At 34.9% G+C, this 21,216-nt stretch overlaps 1 protein-coding gene and 2 pseudogenes across 1 annotated transcript; 2 read left to right on the top strand and 1 right to left on the bottom strand.

Annotated features, from left to right (window-relative positions):
• Window positions 1–925: 925 nt before the first annotated feature.
• LOC149226115 (S-adenosylmethionine synthase 1 pseudogene) lies at window positions 926–2,233 on the top strand (annotated as a pseudogene).
• Window positions 2,234–5,000: 2,767 nt separating this feature from the next.
• Window positions 5,001–6,647, bottom strand: LOC149226114 (putative mannitol dehydrogenase; annotated as a pseudogene).
• An 8,762-nt stretch (window positions 6,648–15,409) lies between these two features.
• LOC149226113 (putative UDP-glucosyl transferase 73B6) lies at window positions 15,410–17,379 on the top strand. Its single transcript, XM_089375218.1, has one exon. It carries the CDS (start codon window positions 15,640–15,642, stop codon window positions 17,158–17,160), a length of 1,521 nt encoding a protein of 506 aa, XP_089231344.1. The 5' UTR covers window positions 15,410–15,639; the 3' UTR covers window positions 17,161–17,379.
• Window positions 17,380–21,216: the final 3,837 nt, after the last annotated feature.

Raw genomic sequence — 21,216 nt, 5'->3', positions numbered from 1 at the left:
ATCTTATTTTTTCTACATTAATTAGATCTAAATCTGTAAATATGTCGGAGTTTACCACAAATACATTCTCAGCGCATTGTTGTATGGACTTTGAGAATCCCTGAACCAACATGTCTCTGGAGTATACAACTTGTTGGACCAGAAATGGGGTGATTTCTGTAAATAAAATAAAATACTTTGTATTTGTATTCTCACATTTGAAAAAAACATTGCTGACATACTTTCCTTACTTACGCTTAGGGGTCCTTTGTATCCATCCTGCTTTTTGCAAAGGAAGCATCTTATAAGCTAGATGACTCTATTATAAACATTTTTGGAGGGGTATTGACATGCTTAGCAACATATATCTATGCCAATTAACTACTTTCACCTTGCCTGCTATGTACGAGTTCTTGAAGCCCTTTAATTCCTTTACAACCCTGTTTAAACCTAGTTTCATATCTCCTAGGAAATGGATCCAATTCAAAACCCCTTTTATTAGCGCATCTTTTGTTCTTGCATCCTTATCAAAGACAATATTTGAAGAATCAAAATGCATTGAAATGGTGCTGGACTGGTTGGGCTTTGGCCAAAAATTTACCCAAAGAATCAACATGTTTTTCACTAAGTTTCATTTAGAATTGTAGTAAATCACAGTATCCTCCAACCATTTGGTCTGCAACAACTTCTCCATAGGAATTTTTGTCTCTAGTAATATTTTCTAGTGATAAGAAGGATATCCATGCAATCAACATATTGCATAAAATATTTTGCATATACACTTCTGCACTTATGTAATACTAGTTGTTCTCATTCCACAGTCAATTTTCAGTTTTCTGGCTAACTATGTGTTGTTTAACAGTTTATATTAAATGGTGATTCTTGCATGTTAAGTCAAGTGTTTGGTCATATTTTTTCTTGCATGCTAATCTTTTTATGTGCATGTATGTTTTAGATGGACACCTTTCTCTTCACATAAGATTCTGTCAATGAGGGACACCCTGACAAGCTTTGTGATCAGGTTTCTGGAGCCATCTTGGATTCTTGCTTGGAGCAAGATCCTGAAAGCAAGGTTGCATGTGAGATGTGCACAAAGACAAATATGGTTATGATATTTGGAGAAATTGCTAATATAGACTCTGAGAAGATAGTGAGGGGAACACCTGTAGAGGAATTCAATTCATGTCAATGGATGTTGGCTTGCATGCAGATAATTGCAAGGTCCTAGTGAACATTGAACAAAAAAAGCCCCGACATTGCACAGGGTGTCCATGGCCATCTTACTAAGAATCCTAAAGAGATTTGTGCAGGAGATAAGGGCCACATGTTTGGGTATGCTACAGATGATACCTTGGTGTTGATGCTTCTCAATCATGTGCTGGAAACAAAGCTAGGAGCACAGTTGACTAAAGTAAGAAATAATGGAACCTGCCCTTGGTTGAGACTAGATGGAAAGACCCAAGTTATTGTATGGTATAAAAATGAGGGAGGGGCAATGGTCCTGTTAAGAGTTCACACTGTTCACATCTCTACTCAACATGATGGAACTGTTATCAATGATCAGATTGTAGTTGATCTCAAGGAGCATGTCATTAAGCCGGTTGTTCTTTCTCAATATCTAGATGAAAATACAATATTCCATTTCAACCCATCTAGGCATTTTGTAATTGGAGGACTCCATGGGGATGCTGGACTCACTGGGAGGAAAATTATTATTGATACATATGGTGGTTGGGGTGCTCATGATGGAGGAGCCTTTTCTGGAAGGGGTCCCACCAAGGTGGATTGTAGTGGTGGCTACATTGTTAGACAAGTTGCCAAGAGTGTTGTTGCTGCCGGGCTAGAACGTTGCTGCCTTGTGCAGGTTTCATATTCCATTGGTGTGCCTGAGTCACTCTCTGTGTTTGTTGACACATATGGAACTGGAAAGATTCTATATACTGAAATCCTGCAGTTGATCAAGGAAAATTTTGACTTCCGCCCTAGCATGATTTCTATCAATCTTGACCTAAAACGGGGAGGCAATATGAGGTTCCAAAAAATAGCTGCATATGGCCATTTGGGTTGGGATGATCCTGATTTCACTTGGGAGACTGTAAAGGTCCTTAAGTGGGAGAAAGCTTGCAACTGTGGAGTAAGAATCTGGTAACCTTGAAACCATTCATGATTTAATGTGCTCATTAGACTCTGATTTAAATGTGCTCAACTTGTTGGACTCTGAACACTAATTTGTAGAATCAGTTGGAAAGAAAACAATTACTCATCGTTGTACTCATGTGACCAACAACGTTTTCAATTTCCAGGTGGAGGTCCTAAGCAACAAGAAAATTAGAGTTTCATAAACATTCAATCTTCCATTAAAAATCAACCAGAGGAGTTACATAAACGTTCAATCTTCCATTGAAAATCAACCAAAAGAGGCAAATTTAACAGACATTTCAAATATTGCTTAAATCTAGAAAACCACATGAACTACATACTGAAATTTCAACAAATAGATGGTAACAGTAGCAGAAGATGGGAATCTATCCCCACTCCACAATACATCCCATAATGGTGATTAAAACACCTAATTTTCCCTCTTAGACGTTATGGAATATTCGAAGAGCTTGCTCACATTCTTTGGGAATAAATATCACCTTCTTCCTTCATTGATAGCGACATTGCAAACATTCTACACTTTTGAACAATTAAGAGCAGCTATTTGGGTATTTAAGTCCATGGCTACTTAAGAAACTAATAATTGTAATTTGTGATCACTGTTCAATTTTGGACATTTACAAAGCAGTTATTTGGGCATTTGAGATCACAACCGCTGCTTAAAGTGTAGGTAGTTGTATTTTGTACAGAATCTAATTGGGTACACATCATAAGAAGGATGGTAAACGTGAGTTGATTAGGACGGAGGCCTTTATATTTCACTAATTGAAACAATCTCAATGCCTCCTCAGCAGGTCCATGCCTTGCATAAGTTTCAATCATGGTAGTCCAAGAACAAACATCTCATTCTATCATTTGTTTGAAAACTTTGCAAGCGTCATCTAGTATATTCCATCTCAACCCTTTCTTAGAATTTTGTTTAATAAATTAATTGTTTCCCATCATTGTGAAATACTTTAAATATAATTCACATGAGTATAAATGGCAGGAAAATTTTACAAATAAAGAAATGAAAAGGCAATGTAAAATGTGTACATTGTAATATTTTTTTGTTTTTCTTTTAATATATTTCCTGGAAATTTCAGAAGGATAGAAACAACACTTAAAGTCTTCCATCAATGAAATATATATAGCACATCTTATCAGCTATTGGAATTCAATCTATTACACATAGTGCTCACAATCCATTTGGCTACAAGAACAATACCCTGGCAGATGTAACAACCATGCTAAGTCCTACATGTACCCTGGAACATATAACTTCCATGCCTAGTCCTTATCCATTTTTAGCAAAGTTCATAGATCCACAAGAGGAGGGCATTGTTTCTTTATAAATAATTATTTTAAAGGTGGAAGCCCACTTCTCCCTTTATTTTCTAGGACTATTGAAAGCACAAGCATAGATTAAACTTCCTTAGCTACAACACGAATTTAAAGTCAAAGAAATACTTACAAAGATGGGCATGGTGTTTGAGACCTTGCATAGGTAGACATGAGGGGTCTTCTTGTTTCTTTTCATATTCCTACTTTTCGCCATGTCATTCCTATTCTTAGTCTACAACTTCTATAACAATAATGGTTACCTGAACTTGACATTTTGGTCAGTTCGAAGATCAACCCAATTCTAACGTTTCTAGACATGAATACTTTGCTTGCAGCCCAATTCATCATTTACAGAAATTTGTGAGTTCGATAAGACGATATCAAGGCCTCTAGGGATGCCATAAGGTATAGACAGCAAGAACTATGCTTCATTTCCAAATATGCTTGACACCCACATTAGACTTCAAGTAAGGAAATGGACTAAGTAGTATTCTAGTTTATCAAATTTCAAAAATGGATGTTTCCCCAACTTGATTATAAGTCAGTAATGCTCATTCTTCTCCACAAATGGATTCTTCGACCAAGGGCCCAAATCTTTTACAGGCCAATTTAGGCGGCCTGTAACATTTGTTCCCTACAAATAATTCAAGGGCAGAAATGAATTCATTATATCTTTACATTCCCTTGAGGTAAACGCTAATCTCTCTTTCTATCTCGACCTTCAATGTGTGAAATGTTGTTTATCAAAATTATCTCTTTACTGCGTACCCATTCTACTCTTATTTTAATAGATGGGCTCCCTGAAATCTATGCAACCTCTTGCAAACACTCAGTTTTATGATAGAAGTATTCATATATATGATAACAAAAGTAGAAGTCGATCAAATTTAAGTAGATCCAATCTTGGTTCAGGAAATCAAAACATTGGAAGCCAGGAGAATAATGATATAGGTGTATCTCTCAATTTGCTTGCATATGCTACCTAACTATTAGTGGATCACAGATTTCACAAGTATAGGCATATAGATTTAGGAAAAACGTTTTTAATCCTTGTTTTCCCCATTATTATGCTCAGACAAATTGATGTGACAAACCTAGTTTGCAGAAACATCAATATTTAGTTGAGGATCATGGTTTGGATTCTGCAAGAGATATGGCATTCAATAAGGTTAGACAATCTGGGGTTGGCCAACATAGTTTCAACGACATTTCAAAAGTATCTAATATGGAGTAGGGAGCCATGCCAATGACTTGATCCAAGTGAGAAAGGTTACAAGCTTTAACCACCAAATTTTTAGACTCTATACTGCAGCCACAAAAGAAGGTTTTGGAGGAAGTGCCCACTTGTCAGTTCTCTTGAATTTCAGAGGTAATGTGGCTCATGAATACTGTGTATTTTCCTCACTTCCATTTTCTGGAGATTTAGAATAAACTGTTCAAGCTTTTGGGCATCTATTACATTCTACAAGTTACAGTTCCTAGTTTCTCACATCCTCATTCAGCCATAAACCTACTCTTCTATGAGAGCTAAAAGCTTCTCACCAACTATAACACATTTCCTGAGTTTCCTTCACCCTTCCAATCAAACTCCCCCTACAAATCGACGGGCTGCACACACCAAAATTAAAATTAAATCCTAACTTCCATGTGATTAACACCCAAATTCTTGTTCAAGGAAACAGTAGAGAAATCCAAACTTTAGAGATAGCATATCTGCCTAAGCTGTGGATGCCTTTGACACTCTCAGTTTGATTGAAATATAATTTCGTTCATATCTTTTATCTACAGGACAAAAGGGCACGAAGGACTTACCCATAACAACAGCCGGAGTAGCAAATTGCACAGGCTTTTCTAGCAAACCAACTATGACCAACTTCCCATTCACCTTTAGCAAATTAAGGAAGGGATCCATAGCATGATTAGTAGAGACTGTGTCAATAATATAGTCTATAGACTTGACTGCAGCCTGCATCTGTTTCTCATCTTTGCTGATGACAAAGTGATCTGCTCCTAAAATTTCTCTCGCTTCCTTTTCCTTGCTAGGCGATGTACTTATCACCGTCACTTGCAACCCAAAATCTTTGCCAAATTTGACAGCCATGTGTCCCAAACCACCAAGCCCCACCACGCCCAGGCTCTTTCCAAGCTCTGTCATCTGGAAATATTTCATGGGGCTGTACACCGTTATTCCCGCACATAGCAATGGTGCAGCGGCATCCAAGGGCAGATTCTCTGGTACCTTCACCACAAAGCTGCTTACAACCCACAAACCACCCAAATTATTAAAACCCTATTTAACCAATATAAAGAAAAAATATTAATGCCATTTGTCTCTGGTTTTATATAAAAGAGATAAACCACCCGTCTCGGCAAGGCCTGCCGGAACTTGGCGCAATTAAATTTTCTGAGGTTTTGAGTCAATTGGGAGATTCCCGAAACTCGTTGATCTCGTTCCAAACATGAACAGGATTATATGGATAGAAAAGGAAGCCTTTTATGGCAAGTTTAGCCTATATGCCCTAAAACAAAAATGGTTGCATGAGTTGGGATAATGATTAATTACCTTTGGTTACAAACCATCAAGGATGAGTAACCTCCAAAAGTGATAAAACCTTCAACATCGGTGCTGCCATATGTCCAAATGACCTTCTCATAGTATTGTTCTTGCCCTTTGCTACAAGAATCGCAATGATGGCAACTTCCAATCATACAGCCCATGCCCACACGATCTTCAATAGGAAAATTCTTCACTTTTGAACCAACTTCAACTACTACACCTACTATTTCATGGCTGCAAAAATAGAATTGCGAGTAAATTAAAATTGAGCGTGAATTTATAAGCATATACTCTTTTTGTCTTGCTATTTGATGTGAAGCAGTGTTGAAGATTATGAAGACAATACCCCGGAACAATTGGGTATTGGGAACCTTTCCATTCATTACGAATTTGATGTAAATCAGTGTGACAGATTCCATAGTATACAATCTCGAAAGTAACATCATGCGGCCTAGTTTCCCTGTCAAGGCAATTTAAATGTAAGTTTTTTGCAAATGGGTATCAATAAAAGCAGTTATGAGAGTAAAGCAAGGAGGAACCTGCGAGTGAAATTGAAGGGCAAGAGAATGCCTGACTCGTCTCTAGCAGCCCATCCTTAAACATTAAACCGACCTACTTCCTTAACCATCTTCTCTTCTTCACAACACTCAGAAATAAATTTGATTCACCTAGAAGAAGCAGCTGAGCAGATGAATGTAAAGAATAGATTTGAGGAGATAGTCGGTGTTGGGATGGGTATTTAAAAGGTCAAGTATGGCAGGGTATAGCAGGATCACCACTGAATAACCGAGAGCTAAATTCATCGTTAGGCAGCATGGCAGGTCGTGCACAGCAGAAACCGGAAACATTATTGCAGTAGGTCATAAAAGAGCCCTAAAACATTATTGCAGTAGGTCACGGAAGAGCAGTGGAAGAGCAGAGAGCGGAAAGCAGGAGGAGCAGAAATCGGAAAGCAGTTTTGGTGAGGGAAGAATAGTCCCAGAACATATGCCAGATGTCAATTAAACCAGATGCCAATTGGATGCCAGATGTCAATCAGAGAATCAAAAGGTAGACGACTAAACTCATTCAGAGGAAGGCCTATCGGCCTAAAAATAAGACTTCGAATTGAATGCATTCCCACGATTTCAGTGTCGTTTGCCTGGATTTTAGCATTCTTGTGAGGTAAGCAAAGCGACATTGGTGGCAGTGGTCGCAATGACCACGACTTTAACGACCTATTTCGATAAAATCTTCCTATGCAATAATTTAATAATTGGTTTATTAGTTTTTTTATTTTAGAGATTGAATGAGATTGACAATTGCACGTTTGATTTCATAATATTTTTTTTCCCTAAATAGTTTTGTGTTTTCATTTTAATTGAAATTTAACATAAAATGTGTTTTTATTTTAATTAAAATTTAACATAAAATTTTTGTAATTTTAAATTTCAAAAATAGAAATAAAATATTACAAAGATTTTTTAAAAATTAAATTATTAATATATTTAAAAATATATTTTATAAAATATTTCAAATTAAAAATTAATACATTTTAAACCACTTAAATTTACAATATTACTAAAATATTCTATCTTTCGTAGAGCTTGATTATTCAGTTCGTAGCTCTTGATCGACCAAGTTTGAAGGGGTTGCATCTTAAAAGAATGCCGGGTGTAATTAATTTTTTTTAATAATATTTTACAAATTATATAGTTTAAAATACAGATTTTAAACTGCAAACTACTCTTGTATATATGCTTTCAAAACAGCTGTAAAGGTGCAATCTCTCGTTCCTTCAAACACTTGAAAAGCTCCAATCTCATTGTATCTTGGAAAGTGAATTATCAGCTGGAAATTTGGAATACAAAATCAAGGTACCCAAATTTGTTATATTTTTCATAAATCACGCAATTCCTGCTATGGTTTTTGATATTCAATATTAAAGCAGCCTGGTATATAGTTGTAATATTTTAATTGCTCTAGAATCTGATATTTTATATATCAGTTCTGGTAACATTAAATGTCCCATAGTAATGTGAATATTGCTCACAATCAGGGTTGGAATTTGATAAATTTGATTCTATGTATTTAATTAAAATATTTTAACGCTTAGTTATAAAATATATAGGTTTAATTAAGTTGATTTTAGATAAAACAAATTTTTTTTTGTTTGTAACCAAATAAAATATTATTTTTAGTTATGACGTTCTTTCAAAATGGTTTATTATGTTTTTAGTTAATTGTTATTGAAATTAGAAGCAAACTATTCTACTTATCAATCTAAAAATTTTATGAGTGAATCTTCAATTATATTTTGTTTCTTATACTTCATTTTCAAAGAAATTTCTTAATGTTATTTAGAATTGGAATTTTAAAAATTGTTAAAGTAAAAACAATGATAAATTGTCAAGAAAAATGGATATGGATATCTTTCACTTTATTGCAATTATATTTAGTATTGAATATTGTTATATGTGACTTATGTATAACAAAAGAAAAGGATTTTACACTCATACACCTTGGCATAAAAACTTAAAATTAAAAACATGAAAAGCAAACCATCGTCATTGTTGATCTCTCAGACACTTAGTCAAATTTGAAATTCCAAGCCTCCTCACTATGGTTTTTAATACCTGTCATTTCCACCACACATACAATAACAATGACCAGTCAGAGGAAGTCAAATTTCATACTCTATTTTTCTACCAAGGCTCGCTATAATGAATAACACAATTCTCGTTGCTATATTTTATGACCGTCATTGCCTAACCTTACGAAACATACAATGACTGGTCTGAGAAATCTACCTTTCATACTTGAAATGATTCTAGTGGAATAATTATAAAATGCCTTTGGATTCGTAGGAGTTTGATCTTGTATCTTATCCTCAGATTTTATTTTAGTGGAAGCAAAGGAGTTTGATCTTGCTTTTATCTCGCGTGGTTTTTGTTAGTGATATAGAGAAACCCGAATCTCGCTCTGATTAGGTAGATTTGAGCATCAATTTTATAAGTTATTTGGTTCTGTTAAAGATAGCTAATTACTCCCCAATGCAGAGTTGTCTAATTTAAGCATAAATTTTATCAGTTATTTGGTTCTATTAAAGATAGCTAATTACACCCCAATACAGAGTTGTCTAAATTTAGAGTGTCAGTTGACTGAGTCAACTATGATTGAGTTTGATTTCAATCTTATTTTGACAAAGTCGAATTTGGAGTGTTGGCATGTTGAAGCTATATTGAGTGAGTTGCTAGTTGAAAAAGGTTAAATACCCCTCACCTGGATCATTGTAATCATCATGTTGTATGTGAGCAATAAAAGAATCGAAACTCATGTGTTTTGTGCGTGTGAAATTTTGTGCCTTTCCAACAGATTGGTATCAAAGTCGAGGAAGGATTACAAGATCCGAGGAGCCAATGTAGCTATCAAGAAGAGGGAAGAAGACTTACGATTTTTCAAAAATCATGAAGGGAGACCATCGCAGGTTTTATGTGTCCATTTCGAGTCGTGAAGTTTAAAGGTGTGAGTATAGAATGTGTGTCCTTCAGAGGATAGACCAAATCAATGAAGTATAGGTATAAAAAAAAAATAGATCAACCCTAAGTATAATGTTTGTGTTTCAAAATATTGACTAGATTATTCTTGTGTATATAATGTTTGCATTTTACAAGACTTGTTGGATCAATCGACACTGGAAACATATAGATTGGATTATCACTGAGTATAGAACGCCAAATTTGAGCTTCTCAACAACTAAAGGAAAAGCCCCTAGTATAGAATTCCAAGTTTTAGCTCATCTTCACCAAAGGCAATTAGTTTTTGTATCCTTGGTCCTTCTTCTAGTTTAATTTTACCTTCACATGTTTCTTTTCACCTTCACATGAAATTTAGTAAACATAGATATTGAAAATTTGACATTTACAATTTGTCTTTTCTAATCCTTTTTTTCAATTTTTTTATGATTAATAGATGGTGATCCCTACTGGTGTTCACCATCTACTATTAGTGTTGATGTGTCAGTGTTACATATAGCTACTTTGTTAAAGTGATTTAAAAATATATAGTTATAAACAACTTAGTTTATCTATATATATATATATATATATATATATATATATATATATATATATATATATATATATATATATGGATGGACATGCACACTCCCAAAGCAAAGAAAAGGGAACTCCCAAGTGAATACTATTGCTTATATTGTTCAAATAGCAAGGAATTTTGGTTTTGAATGTAGAATGAGTACTTTGGAAGATATTCTAGCAAGTGTAAACATGAATGGACATATGATGGGATTATGTGACATTGAGGTCATGAAATTCTTGTTCATCACTAAATCAAACTCAATTGGTGTTCCTATTCTATAAAAGATTATTTAAATATAAAGAAAAGAAGGATGTGGTTTTTTATGATGGCATTTTCGTTTGTCATTGGTACAACTGAATTAGAGACTATAAATCATTGGTTCATATGGGATCCATACTCCAAATTGCATGAGAGGGTGATCACCTCAACAATTTGTAGTCATTTATGAGATGTTACTCCTAATTTGATAAAATATTATATGGGTGAAAGATAATAGGCGACGAGTTTTCAACAAAAAGTGAGGTCTGAAATTGATAGAATATTATAATTGACATTGAAGAACATAGGCTTACTATAAGCATGGTGGAAATAACCTAATGAATTTTTGGGCATCATCAAAGTGACTCAAAATATCCAAAACAATTCTCAATTTTTTATATCAATAACACCCATTTCAACTTCATTTGAAAGCTAGATAATAAATATAAAAGATCAATGATGTATATTGCAGTTTCTTTAATAGTTTCAAAAACGACTTTTTGAATACTATGATAAAACTATTAAAAATATTTATCTAGAAGTGAGGGGGTGACATTCTAGTTTTTTTTCAAGAAAAAAAATCTTTACATTTGATATTTATATTAGAAATCAAAATACACATGATTGTAGCCCGATTTATTGTCCAAAAATTAGAAAAATATATAACCTACATGATTTCTACTTACTATAATCATCAAGGAAACATGACAAGTCCATGTGTAGGACCTCATGTCTCAATTTTTTAGAACAATAAAAAAACTCATCTTACCACATGGAAACATGCTCAACAATCCACTACTTTAAAGCTAGCATTCTATACAAGATCAAAAGATGACATATTCAAAGAGAGATATTCCCCTTGAAGAGACAACATCCTTAGAAAGAAAGATTGAGTTTAAGTCAATTTTTATAAAAAGAGTAACATTCTAGTTTATCTATAGATGATCAATAGGATAGCTAGAATCCATCAAAACCCCTTTAGTATCTCCTACTCCCATGTCACCACAACAACCCACAAAGAAAACATCTCAAGGTCCAATGACCACTACCCTTCACAAAAGTAAACTATGCATATCTCACAATCCCACTCCAAAGAACAATTGAAATTCGTAAGATTGCGTGTTTCATACTATGAGTTTTAGTTAACTCGACAACATAGAAATTTGTGTCAATATCTTTGCACTGCACTACAATAAATGGTAGATTAGGTTTAACGAACGCCTAAACTTGATGGGAAGAAAATTTCCATGTATCTATTTGTTTAGCTTCACCAATCATCTAAGCCTTCATTATTAATTTTCTAGAGATTGCAAGTAAATATGCATGATTATAAGACAATTGATTAAAAAGCAAAAATAAATAATTATTGAAAATATAATGTTTATTTGCCAATGATTCAGAATTAATACTTGAATATGCTTCATGAATAACTTGAAATCTCATTTTTGTAGCTTCTAATGTTGTTGCATATTTAGCTACCATGGAGTCTTTACCATTGAACTTGTCTAGATGACATGGTATAAAAAATGCAAAATAACAAGAATAAACTCAAATAACTTCGTATGAGCTTATTTCATCAATTATGTGAAGGTTCCACATGCTAGTCATAGGGAATCCCTATACATTTTTAAATTGGAAGGAATTATATGTAAACACCTTTGAATTTGAAAGACCATGCTCATAATTCTATTTACGATATTTAGAATTTATGATTTCTAAATATCATAAAGTCCAAGCCAGTCCATTGCTTCTTGTGTTTAAAGTGCAATTAGCTTTCAAAAGGAAGTTGGCCACAAGGGACAATGGCAAAGATAAATACTTGTGGATCTAACAGTCATGTCATATAGATTGATAAACATTTTTAGTAAATTAAATATTCAAATAAATTGACCAATTATTGTTTATAAATTTCATTTAGAGAAATTGAAACCTTGACTATTGCCTAGATTACAAAGTGTACCCAATATTACTTTTAACTATCATTTTAAGGTACTCACCCATGTTCATTAACCCAAAATATTATATTCCTATTATTATTATATATTTTCTCTCTCAATTTATGTGACCTATTGTGACAAGTGTAAAATAAGATGATCTACCTATAGATTTTGATAGGTAATGTATTCACATTACTTCTATCCTCGTAGTTGTGCAACCTATTGTGACAAGAGTAAAATAAGATGATCTATTTGTAGATTTTGATAAGTAATGCATTCACATTAGTTCTATCCTCATAGTCTACAAATTCTTGCAAAGTTAGTTGGAAGGTTTCAATGCTTTAGGGACCATGACAACAATGGCAATTATGGTCAACGTATGGGGATCAAAACACTATCTTGGATTTTACTTGGGATTTAAGAGCATAGAGGTTTAAAGAAAAAGATATAGATTATGAATTCCTTCTTAATTTCAACAATTTATTCGTGAGTGGCCAAAGATGGTCAAAAATATCTTCTACAAACACATTTTGTGGAGTAAGTGGCAAAAAATGGTTCAAAAATCTCAATATGTATCAAAAATATCTTCCTACAAACACATTTTGTGGAGTAAGTGGCAAAAAAAATGGTTCAAATTCCTTAATATGTATCAAAAATATCTTCATACAAACACATTTATTTTTCGTGTTTTCTCCAATTAAAAATAGCTAAAGTTCTATTTCTATCTTTATTAAAATCTAAATTTAATTGAATTCAGTTACATATTATATAATAGGGATAACAAACCGACTCCCTCTAAAATAACTGTGTCCCATCCTGTCAAGAAGATCGGAGTCAATCCAGCTGTGATCAGGAGACTTTATAGACGACCAATCTAGCTAGCCATTCCTGTCGGGAAGCCAAGAAGACTCGACCTAAGCACCTTTAGCCTGCCAAGAGGTATGCGTAATATGGTCATTGGCATCTTGAAGAGACCTGTAACATCTTTTCATTGAATGGTTGACACGTGTTTAGGGGTGGCACTTATGGACAAAGTTTGGAGGGTGGCACAACTTGTTGAAATAATGCCTTGAATGTAATTAAATTTTTTTAAATAAATATTGTATAAAGTATATAATTCTTTTAAAAAACCAGAAATTTTAAACTGCAAGCAACTATTGTATTTATGGTTGTAAAGCTCCAATCTCATGGTATCTTGGAAAGTCAATTATCACTATTCCTCGAACTTTGCAATACGAATAAAGGTAATCAAATTTGCTATATTTCTAATAAGTCACGCAATTCTTGCTACTGGCCTTTGGTATTGAATATTCACGCTGCGTAAGTGGTATATAGTTTGTCAGATTTTAATTGCTCTGGAATCTGATTTCTTATATATCACTTTCTGTAATGTTAAATGTTGCATAATAATGTGAGTATATTGCAGGTTTGGAATGGAATGTGACGTTTAGGGAATAAAACTTTTGAAACATCAATCAGAAATTTAAGAAAAATAATAATAATATTAATACAGTTCGACAAATTTTTGAAACATCAATCAGAAATTAAAGACAGAAAATGAATAATAAATAAGTTATAAATTTGATTCGCTGATCATGTCATACAGTCAGTCAAATTTTTGAAACATCAAACATGAATTAAAAAAAAAAAATAATAAATAGATTATTAATTTGATTGGCAGGTCATGTCATACAGCCAGTCAAATTTGAAATTCCAAATGAGGATCCAACAGTTTGGTTTTAATACATTTTGTTATATATTTTATTACTAATTAAACTATTATAAACTTATAGTTAATAAAATATTAAATAATTAACTTTTTACTAACTAAATATTTTCAAAATTTACAATCTATATAAAAATATCTTTCATTACCATATATATATATATATATTTTTTCAGAGAGAAAAAACCATCATAGCTTATATTAAGAGAATATAATGATCTGAATACATAGATATGTTGGAAACAAATTTTCCAAATACACTGAAGAGTATCAGGTATTCCAAATAACTAATTACCAGATACCAAAAATATAATATTATATCAGTCCAAAAACTTTCAGAATTGTCTTAGACCAATCAGCACATATTAATAGGCCAAACTGAAAAGATTTACAAGATTGAAACGCTTTCAAAAACAAAACATATTAACAATCCCTGATAAGAGACACATAATTGAGAATCAAGGTCCAAAATCAGCCATTTAAGTCGTGACTTGCCAAAATTCGCAACAGAATAGAGTTCAGAGGCCCCCTTGAATCTTGAAAAATATTAGCATTCCTCCATTTCCACAAGAACCAGCAGACAAGGATAAACAAAGTTCGCCGGGATAAACTCTGCTCGCTCCACCATTTCAAGCCATCCTCAATAGAGGAAAAGACCAGTTAAAGAAAACCAAAAAACAAAGAAAGTTCATACTAGATATAGAGAGATGAAGCACATTGGAAGAACATATGGAAATTTGTCTCAGCCGCATTCTGGCACATGACGCATCTACCCAAACCATACCAACCTTTCTTTTGAAAAACCTCCCAAATAAAATCACTGTTCACGAGAGGCCTGAAGACATACCATATATAGATACATACCCTACCTTACCAAACCAAATTTCATATTCTATCTTCGTAACCAGTCTCGCTATATGTCACATGAATAACACAATTCTTGCTAGTGTATTTTATTACCAACATTGCCCAAACCTTACGACAAATACAACGACCACTCTGAGGAAGCCACATTTCATAATATTTGAAATGATTTTAGTGGAGTACCACATTTCATATTTGAAATGACTTTAGTTGAGTGCCTATAACGTGCCTTTGAATTTGTGGTAGGAATTTGATCTTCATCCCATCCTCGGGATTTGATTTGATTTCTGTGGAGCATCTGCTTTTGGATTTAAATGGCATTAGTCTAATCAGCATGGAGGAATTGTTCCTCAAGTTATGGAAATTTCTGTTTTTTTAAAGAAAATTAGGCAAAAAATTTTGTAAATCCAAAATATAGTTATTAAATTCTAAATAAAATATAGTTATTAAATTCTAAATTTTAAGTATTTTAGATGCTTTTACTATGCTGAATCCATTTTCACCATAAAAATACTATTGAAACACTGTTTTACACAAAAAAAAAAAATCCAGATTCTGAACATTTTTGGTTCTCCCAACCATTCTCGCCTCTCCACCTCCGTACATGACTCCATTTAAATGAGTTTGATCTTGCTTTAATTCTGTGTCATCGTTGTTAGCGATACAGAGAACCCGATCCGGCTCTGGTCAGGTAGGTTCTGAGCATCAATTTCATCAGTTATTTGGTTCTAGTTATTATTATTGCACTTCTACGTATGGGAGAAACCAAAGGCCATATGGTACTCGTCCCATCCTTGGGGCAGGGCCATCTCATTCCATTTCTGGAACTGGCCAAGCTCTTAGCCTTGCAGGGCCTGGCGGTTTCATATGTCACGACTCCGGGGAACGCCAAAAGGCTCAATCCTCAGGTCGAGTGCTCGAATCTGGACATCCGGCTGGTGTCTCTACCTTTGCCTCCTATAGAGGGAGTGCCCGCGGGAATTGAAAGCACTGACAATGCCCCCGTCAATGTTATCCACGCACTCTTTGCTTCATCCCACAAGATGTCTGGGGCGTTCGAAGAATGGCTGGATCAGCAGATGGGTAGTCATAATGAGGAGGGCGCTCAGAATTTCACTCCTTCGACTCCTCTTCCAGTGTCATGCATCATCACCGACATGTGTACGGGATGGGCTCAAAGATCCGGAGCCAAGTTCGGGATCCCCACAGTGGTTTTCTACACGACAGGGGCCTTCAGCATGTCTGTCATGCTCTCCATCTTCAACCACACGCCGCAGAAAAGTGTGGAGGGAGACGAGGAGTTCTTCGAGGTCCCCAATCTCAGCTTCACCTTCAAGCTGCGTAAATCGGACATGGCTGTGGCATGGCGGGATCCGGACTCTCATCCTCTGTGGGGGTTCTTCAAGGAGGAGCTTAACCAGAGCATGGAGGGACGGGGAATACTTATTAATACGTTTTACGAGCTCGATTATTTGGGAATCGATCACATCGCGAACCTCACGGGGAAACCCGTTTGGAGCATAGGTCCCATACTTCCTCCTGCTTTTTTTTACGAGACGGGGATCGATCGTGAAAATATTAGTCGCAGGGGCAAGGCGGCGGACATCGGCGAGGATGAGTGCTTGCGGTGGTTGGATTCTAGACCTCCGCAGTCCGTCGTGTTCGTGTGTTTGGGAAGCCACTTTTTTCAAAACGACCAGCAGATCGGTGCGCTGGCGGCGGGTTTAGAGGCCAGCGGGCAGTGTTTCGTGTGGGCTATCAAATGCCCTACGGCAGACAATAACCCCAAAGGGACTGGCGTAGGACTACCCGAGGGATTCGGCGAGAGAACCCGAGAGAGAGGTCTGATTATTTGGGGTTGGGCGCCTCAGCTCCTGATTCTCTCGCATCCTTCCGTGGGTGCATTTCTGAGTCACTGTGGGTGGAACTCTACTCTGGAAAGCGTGAGCGCTGGAGTTCCCATGATCACGTGGCCCATGATGGGAGATCAGCCTTTTAACTCGAAGCTCCTGGTGGAACGCCTGGGCATGGCAATAACTATATGTGTGGATGTGAATGGTGTGCCCGATGAGGAGCAAGTGAGAAGAGCAGTCACTGTGCTTTTGGCTGAGGAAGCAGGAAAAGGCATGAGAAAGAAAGCTCAGGAGCTGAGGAAGCTTGCAAAAATGGCTGTGAGTAAAGAAGGATCTTCTTATAAGAACTTGCAGGATTTTGTTGATGATGTGCAACGGCTGCACAAGAGTAGAGTTGGGGTGACAGAGTTTGAAGGATTCTGAACATTATAGACCACATTTTACACCTCACAGATGGATGCAAAACTAATCTCCTTGATGGGAGATTTATGTATGTATATAGGGTTCAGATCTACATCATTTCTTTTTCCTTATTTCGATTATATTTGGGGCATCCTTATTTCAATTGCATTTACTGGAATATCTGGCATCTGTCTAACTTGCATCTATGGGAATATCTGAGATCTGTCTCATTTCTGCCGCTCTGCTTGCAAATCCAGATAAGATCACCTATTTTACTGGAGAAACACCCTGTGGACCACCTTAAAATCAAGAGACTATCAAGAAGTCAAATATTACCTCTTAGTATCTTGAATAACTTAAGTATGCGTTGTGACGAAAACTTTGGTTAAATTAAAAGACTCTAATTCACCCAAAAAAAAAATCAACGCACTTGGCATTTGAAGTTTAAACATGATGAAATAACCTCACTTTTGTAAAATCAAATCAGGATGGAACGAAGGAATTCAGAAAACCTTAGCTTAGTGTTATGATTAGTGTTATGTGAATTATGGTGATTTTTAAAAATTAGATTATAGTTTTTATTTCAAAAAGTTATTCAGATTTTTTATTTAATTAAGGGATGGGATCAAGGATCAAATCAAAATTGAAATGGTCAATATCTTTCAAAAACTTTTTAGTGGCTCATCAAATTAAAATTAAAATTAAAAACCTCTTTCTTTATTTAAACGGTAAAAGAAATTTCTACGAAATGTTGTATTTCATATTATTTTTATGAAATTTTCTTTTTCTATATAAAATTATTAATCATTTTTATTTGACAATGAAAAAACAATGTTACATTTCTCCTCTTTATCATATTAGTTTAAAAAAAGAATTATGATATTTTTTATACCAATTTTTTTATTTATGGAGTTAATATATATATTAGTTATTTATTGAAATTATTATTTAATAAATGGCATTAGTGAATTTGGCAAGGTTGATTTTTTTTTTTTTAATAATTGGCATTAGTGAATTTGACATGGTTGAATCTTTTTCTTGTTGTTCAAAGAGGATGAACAATTGCATATAGAATAAGCCTTTTTAATCCATTTGTTTCTTGCTTGGATTTATCTACCATAGACTTTTAGGGCTATAATGTTTTTGTGCGCAATAAAGGTTGCTTTTAGAATCTAGATGTAACTCTGTTTAATTTATTTTTATTTTAGAATCTAGATGTAACTTTGTTTAATTTATTTCATAAATATAATAATTTAATTGTTTTCATATATCTGAATTTTATTTGTAAACTATGTTATGTGCATGTTGTTTCTTACCATTGAGAAATGCAAATATATATCCATGTTTTATTTAAGATTTTTATTATATTACATTAGGCTTAAAACTTAAACAAATTATAATGCTTACATAATTTTGTTCAATTTTTAACTTCATTGCTTAAGGTAAGTAAATTATAGAAAATGGATTAGATCATCTGGTAATATAGATTGTACCTTAAATTATAGAAGATGGATTGGATCATCTTGCCCTATAGATTGCTTGCCTTTAAGGCATAGACGGGATCAACCTAGCATATGTAGGAAAAACCTAAATCAAACACTAGCATAGAGTGTATCTGTTTCAAGAGATAGACTCGATTATCCTCAATTATAGAATGTTTACATTTTGGAAAATGGATTAGATTAGCCTACACTGAAAAAAAAAAAAAAAAAAGATATATTGGATTATAATGTTTACATTCCAGAAAATGGATTAGATCAGCCTAAACTGAAAAAAGATATATTGGATTATTCCTGAGTATAGAATGCCAAGTGTAAAATGATATAGCTTGTATTCAGAAAAGGTAATTAGAATTCATATACTCGATACTCGGTACTTATTTAGTTTAATTTTATTTTTACAATTTCTTTTCACTTACACATGCAATTTAATAAACATAGATATTGAAGTTTTGACATTTACAATACTTTACTTTTAATCTATTTTCAATTTGTTTATTATCAATGGATGGTGATCCTTAATCGTGTTCACTATCCACTATTAATCTTGATGTGTCATTAATATATAGTTTCTTTATTAAAGTGACTTTAAAAAGCAATTATAAATTACTTTTTAGTTATACACACAAGCATACCCCTTAAATACGTAAAGGGCAACTCTAAAGTGAATAAGAGTGGTTATATTCTTCAAAAATTAAGATTTTTTTTAAATGGAAAATGAGTATCTTGAAAGGTCTTTTACTAAATGTAAACATGAATATACACATGATGAGAGGATGTGATATTGGGGTTATGAAATTCTTGTTTATCATTAAATCAATTTTAATTGGTGTTTTTATTTTCCAAATGATTATTGGGACAAAGGAAGTGAAGGTTGTTGTTATTTATCAGAGCATTTTGACTAGTAATTGGAACAACTCAATTAGAGACTAGAAACTATTAGTTCATATGAGATCCATGCTCCAAATTGCACGATAAGGTCATCAATTAAAAAATGTGTAGTCATTTATGAGATGCTACTCTTAATTTGATAAAATATCATGTGGGTGAGAGATAATAGGGGACAAGTTTCCAAGAGAAAGTGAAGTAGCGAGGATTTCAATTGACATTGAGGTACACATGATTACTATAAACATGGTGGAAATAACCTAATGAGTTTTTGGGCATCATTGAAATGATTCAAATATTTGTAAATCCAAAATATAGTTGTTAAATTTTAAAATTTTAAGTGTTCTAGACATTTTTGATGGTGCTGAATCCATTTTCACCATCAAAACACGATTAAAACATTGTCTCTAAAAAAATTAAATTTTTTTACCCAGATTCGACCACTACTTAGCCTCAGTAGACGACTCCATTTAAATGAGTTTGATCTTACTTTACTTCTATGTCATCGTTGTTAGTGATACAGAGAACCCGATCCGACTCTGGTCAGGTAGTGTAACGCCCTGCGGTTGGTAGGCAACCGGGCGTGCGCTCCCCCCTGCTCCGCGAATCGACTAAGGCATGAAACGTTCGACGGGCAACCAAGGGCGTAACATGTTTATGAGGGCGAGTTGGTGCTCCGTCGTTTATATGGCGAGTTGGAGGACTTGTCAGGTTAGCCGACCGTGGACAAACGCAAACTATGGACGCATTGGGTGGGCGGTCTCGTGCCATGGGCGGGCCGACCACACATGGAGCGATGAAGTATTGCAAACACACGCGGTTGGTGGAGCGAACGGAGGGTCGACCAAGCACTCGACCTCTCCACACATTGGCTTATAAACAAATGGACGAGGATGGCATTTTCACCATCGAACTTGGCTCGGTCGAACAAGATAGGAGTGCACAAAAGGGAGATAGGAGTCGCGGCAAAGGCACAGGTCTATGCACCTGCTTGCCGGGCAGCCTACACAAATTTTGCACACTGTTGTGTTCGGTTGGGGCGCGGGTGGAGGGTGCGCTAGGGCAGCCGCCCGCCAGAACGTTGAACCAGTTTTGGGTTGTGTTGGATGTGGGTCGTGCACGAGCGCGCCCACCTGTTCGGCAAAGAAAACTTGTGTTGTAAATCGGTTAAGTCATGGTGAGACCACTGTGCGCTCTTGCACGGGTGGGCGCTCGACTTGGGTATAACGTCGGTCGAGTTATACTCCCAGTCATTGTAAAAATTATCTCACATAACAAAAGATTGATTTTACATGTGATGTTGTTCTCTTGCCGTTCTACATTGTTGATGTTTTATATTAATGGATTCTGCACATTAATATGTTATTCATGTTTAATGATGAATGTTAAGGCATAGTTCGTAAAGTAATGTAACAATGGTGAATGTTAATTACTTAAGCGGAGCCACACCCAGCCAATTTAACGAAAAAAGAATTGGGGGTGTGACAGGTGGTATCAGAGCAGATTCACATGGAGTGAAGCCGTTGCTTGATGAACGCAGAGAACAGACATGTATGCAGGGAAACGTTATGGAGAAATCGTGGATGAACAATCTGGGTTTCGTGGACTTGATGGTTCATGGCAAGACCATTCAAGCTCTGGTGGACACGGGGGCCACTCATAACTTCATGATGATACGGTTAGAAAAAGA

This window comes from Pinus tabuliformis, chromosome J, assembly GCF_031772625.1.
Source record: "Pinus tabuliformis cultivar Carrire ecotype Pingquan chromosome J, CPIR1, whole genome shotgun sequence".
NCBI lineage: Eukaryota > Viridiplantae > Streptophyta > Pinopsida > Pinales > Pinaceae > Pinus > Pinus tabuliformis.
The sequence above is the reverse complement of the archived record's forward strand: the minus strand, read 5'-3'. Positions and strand labels throughout refer to the sequence as shown.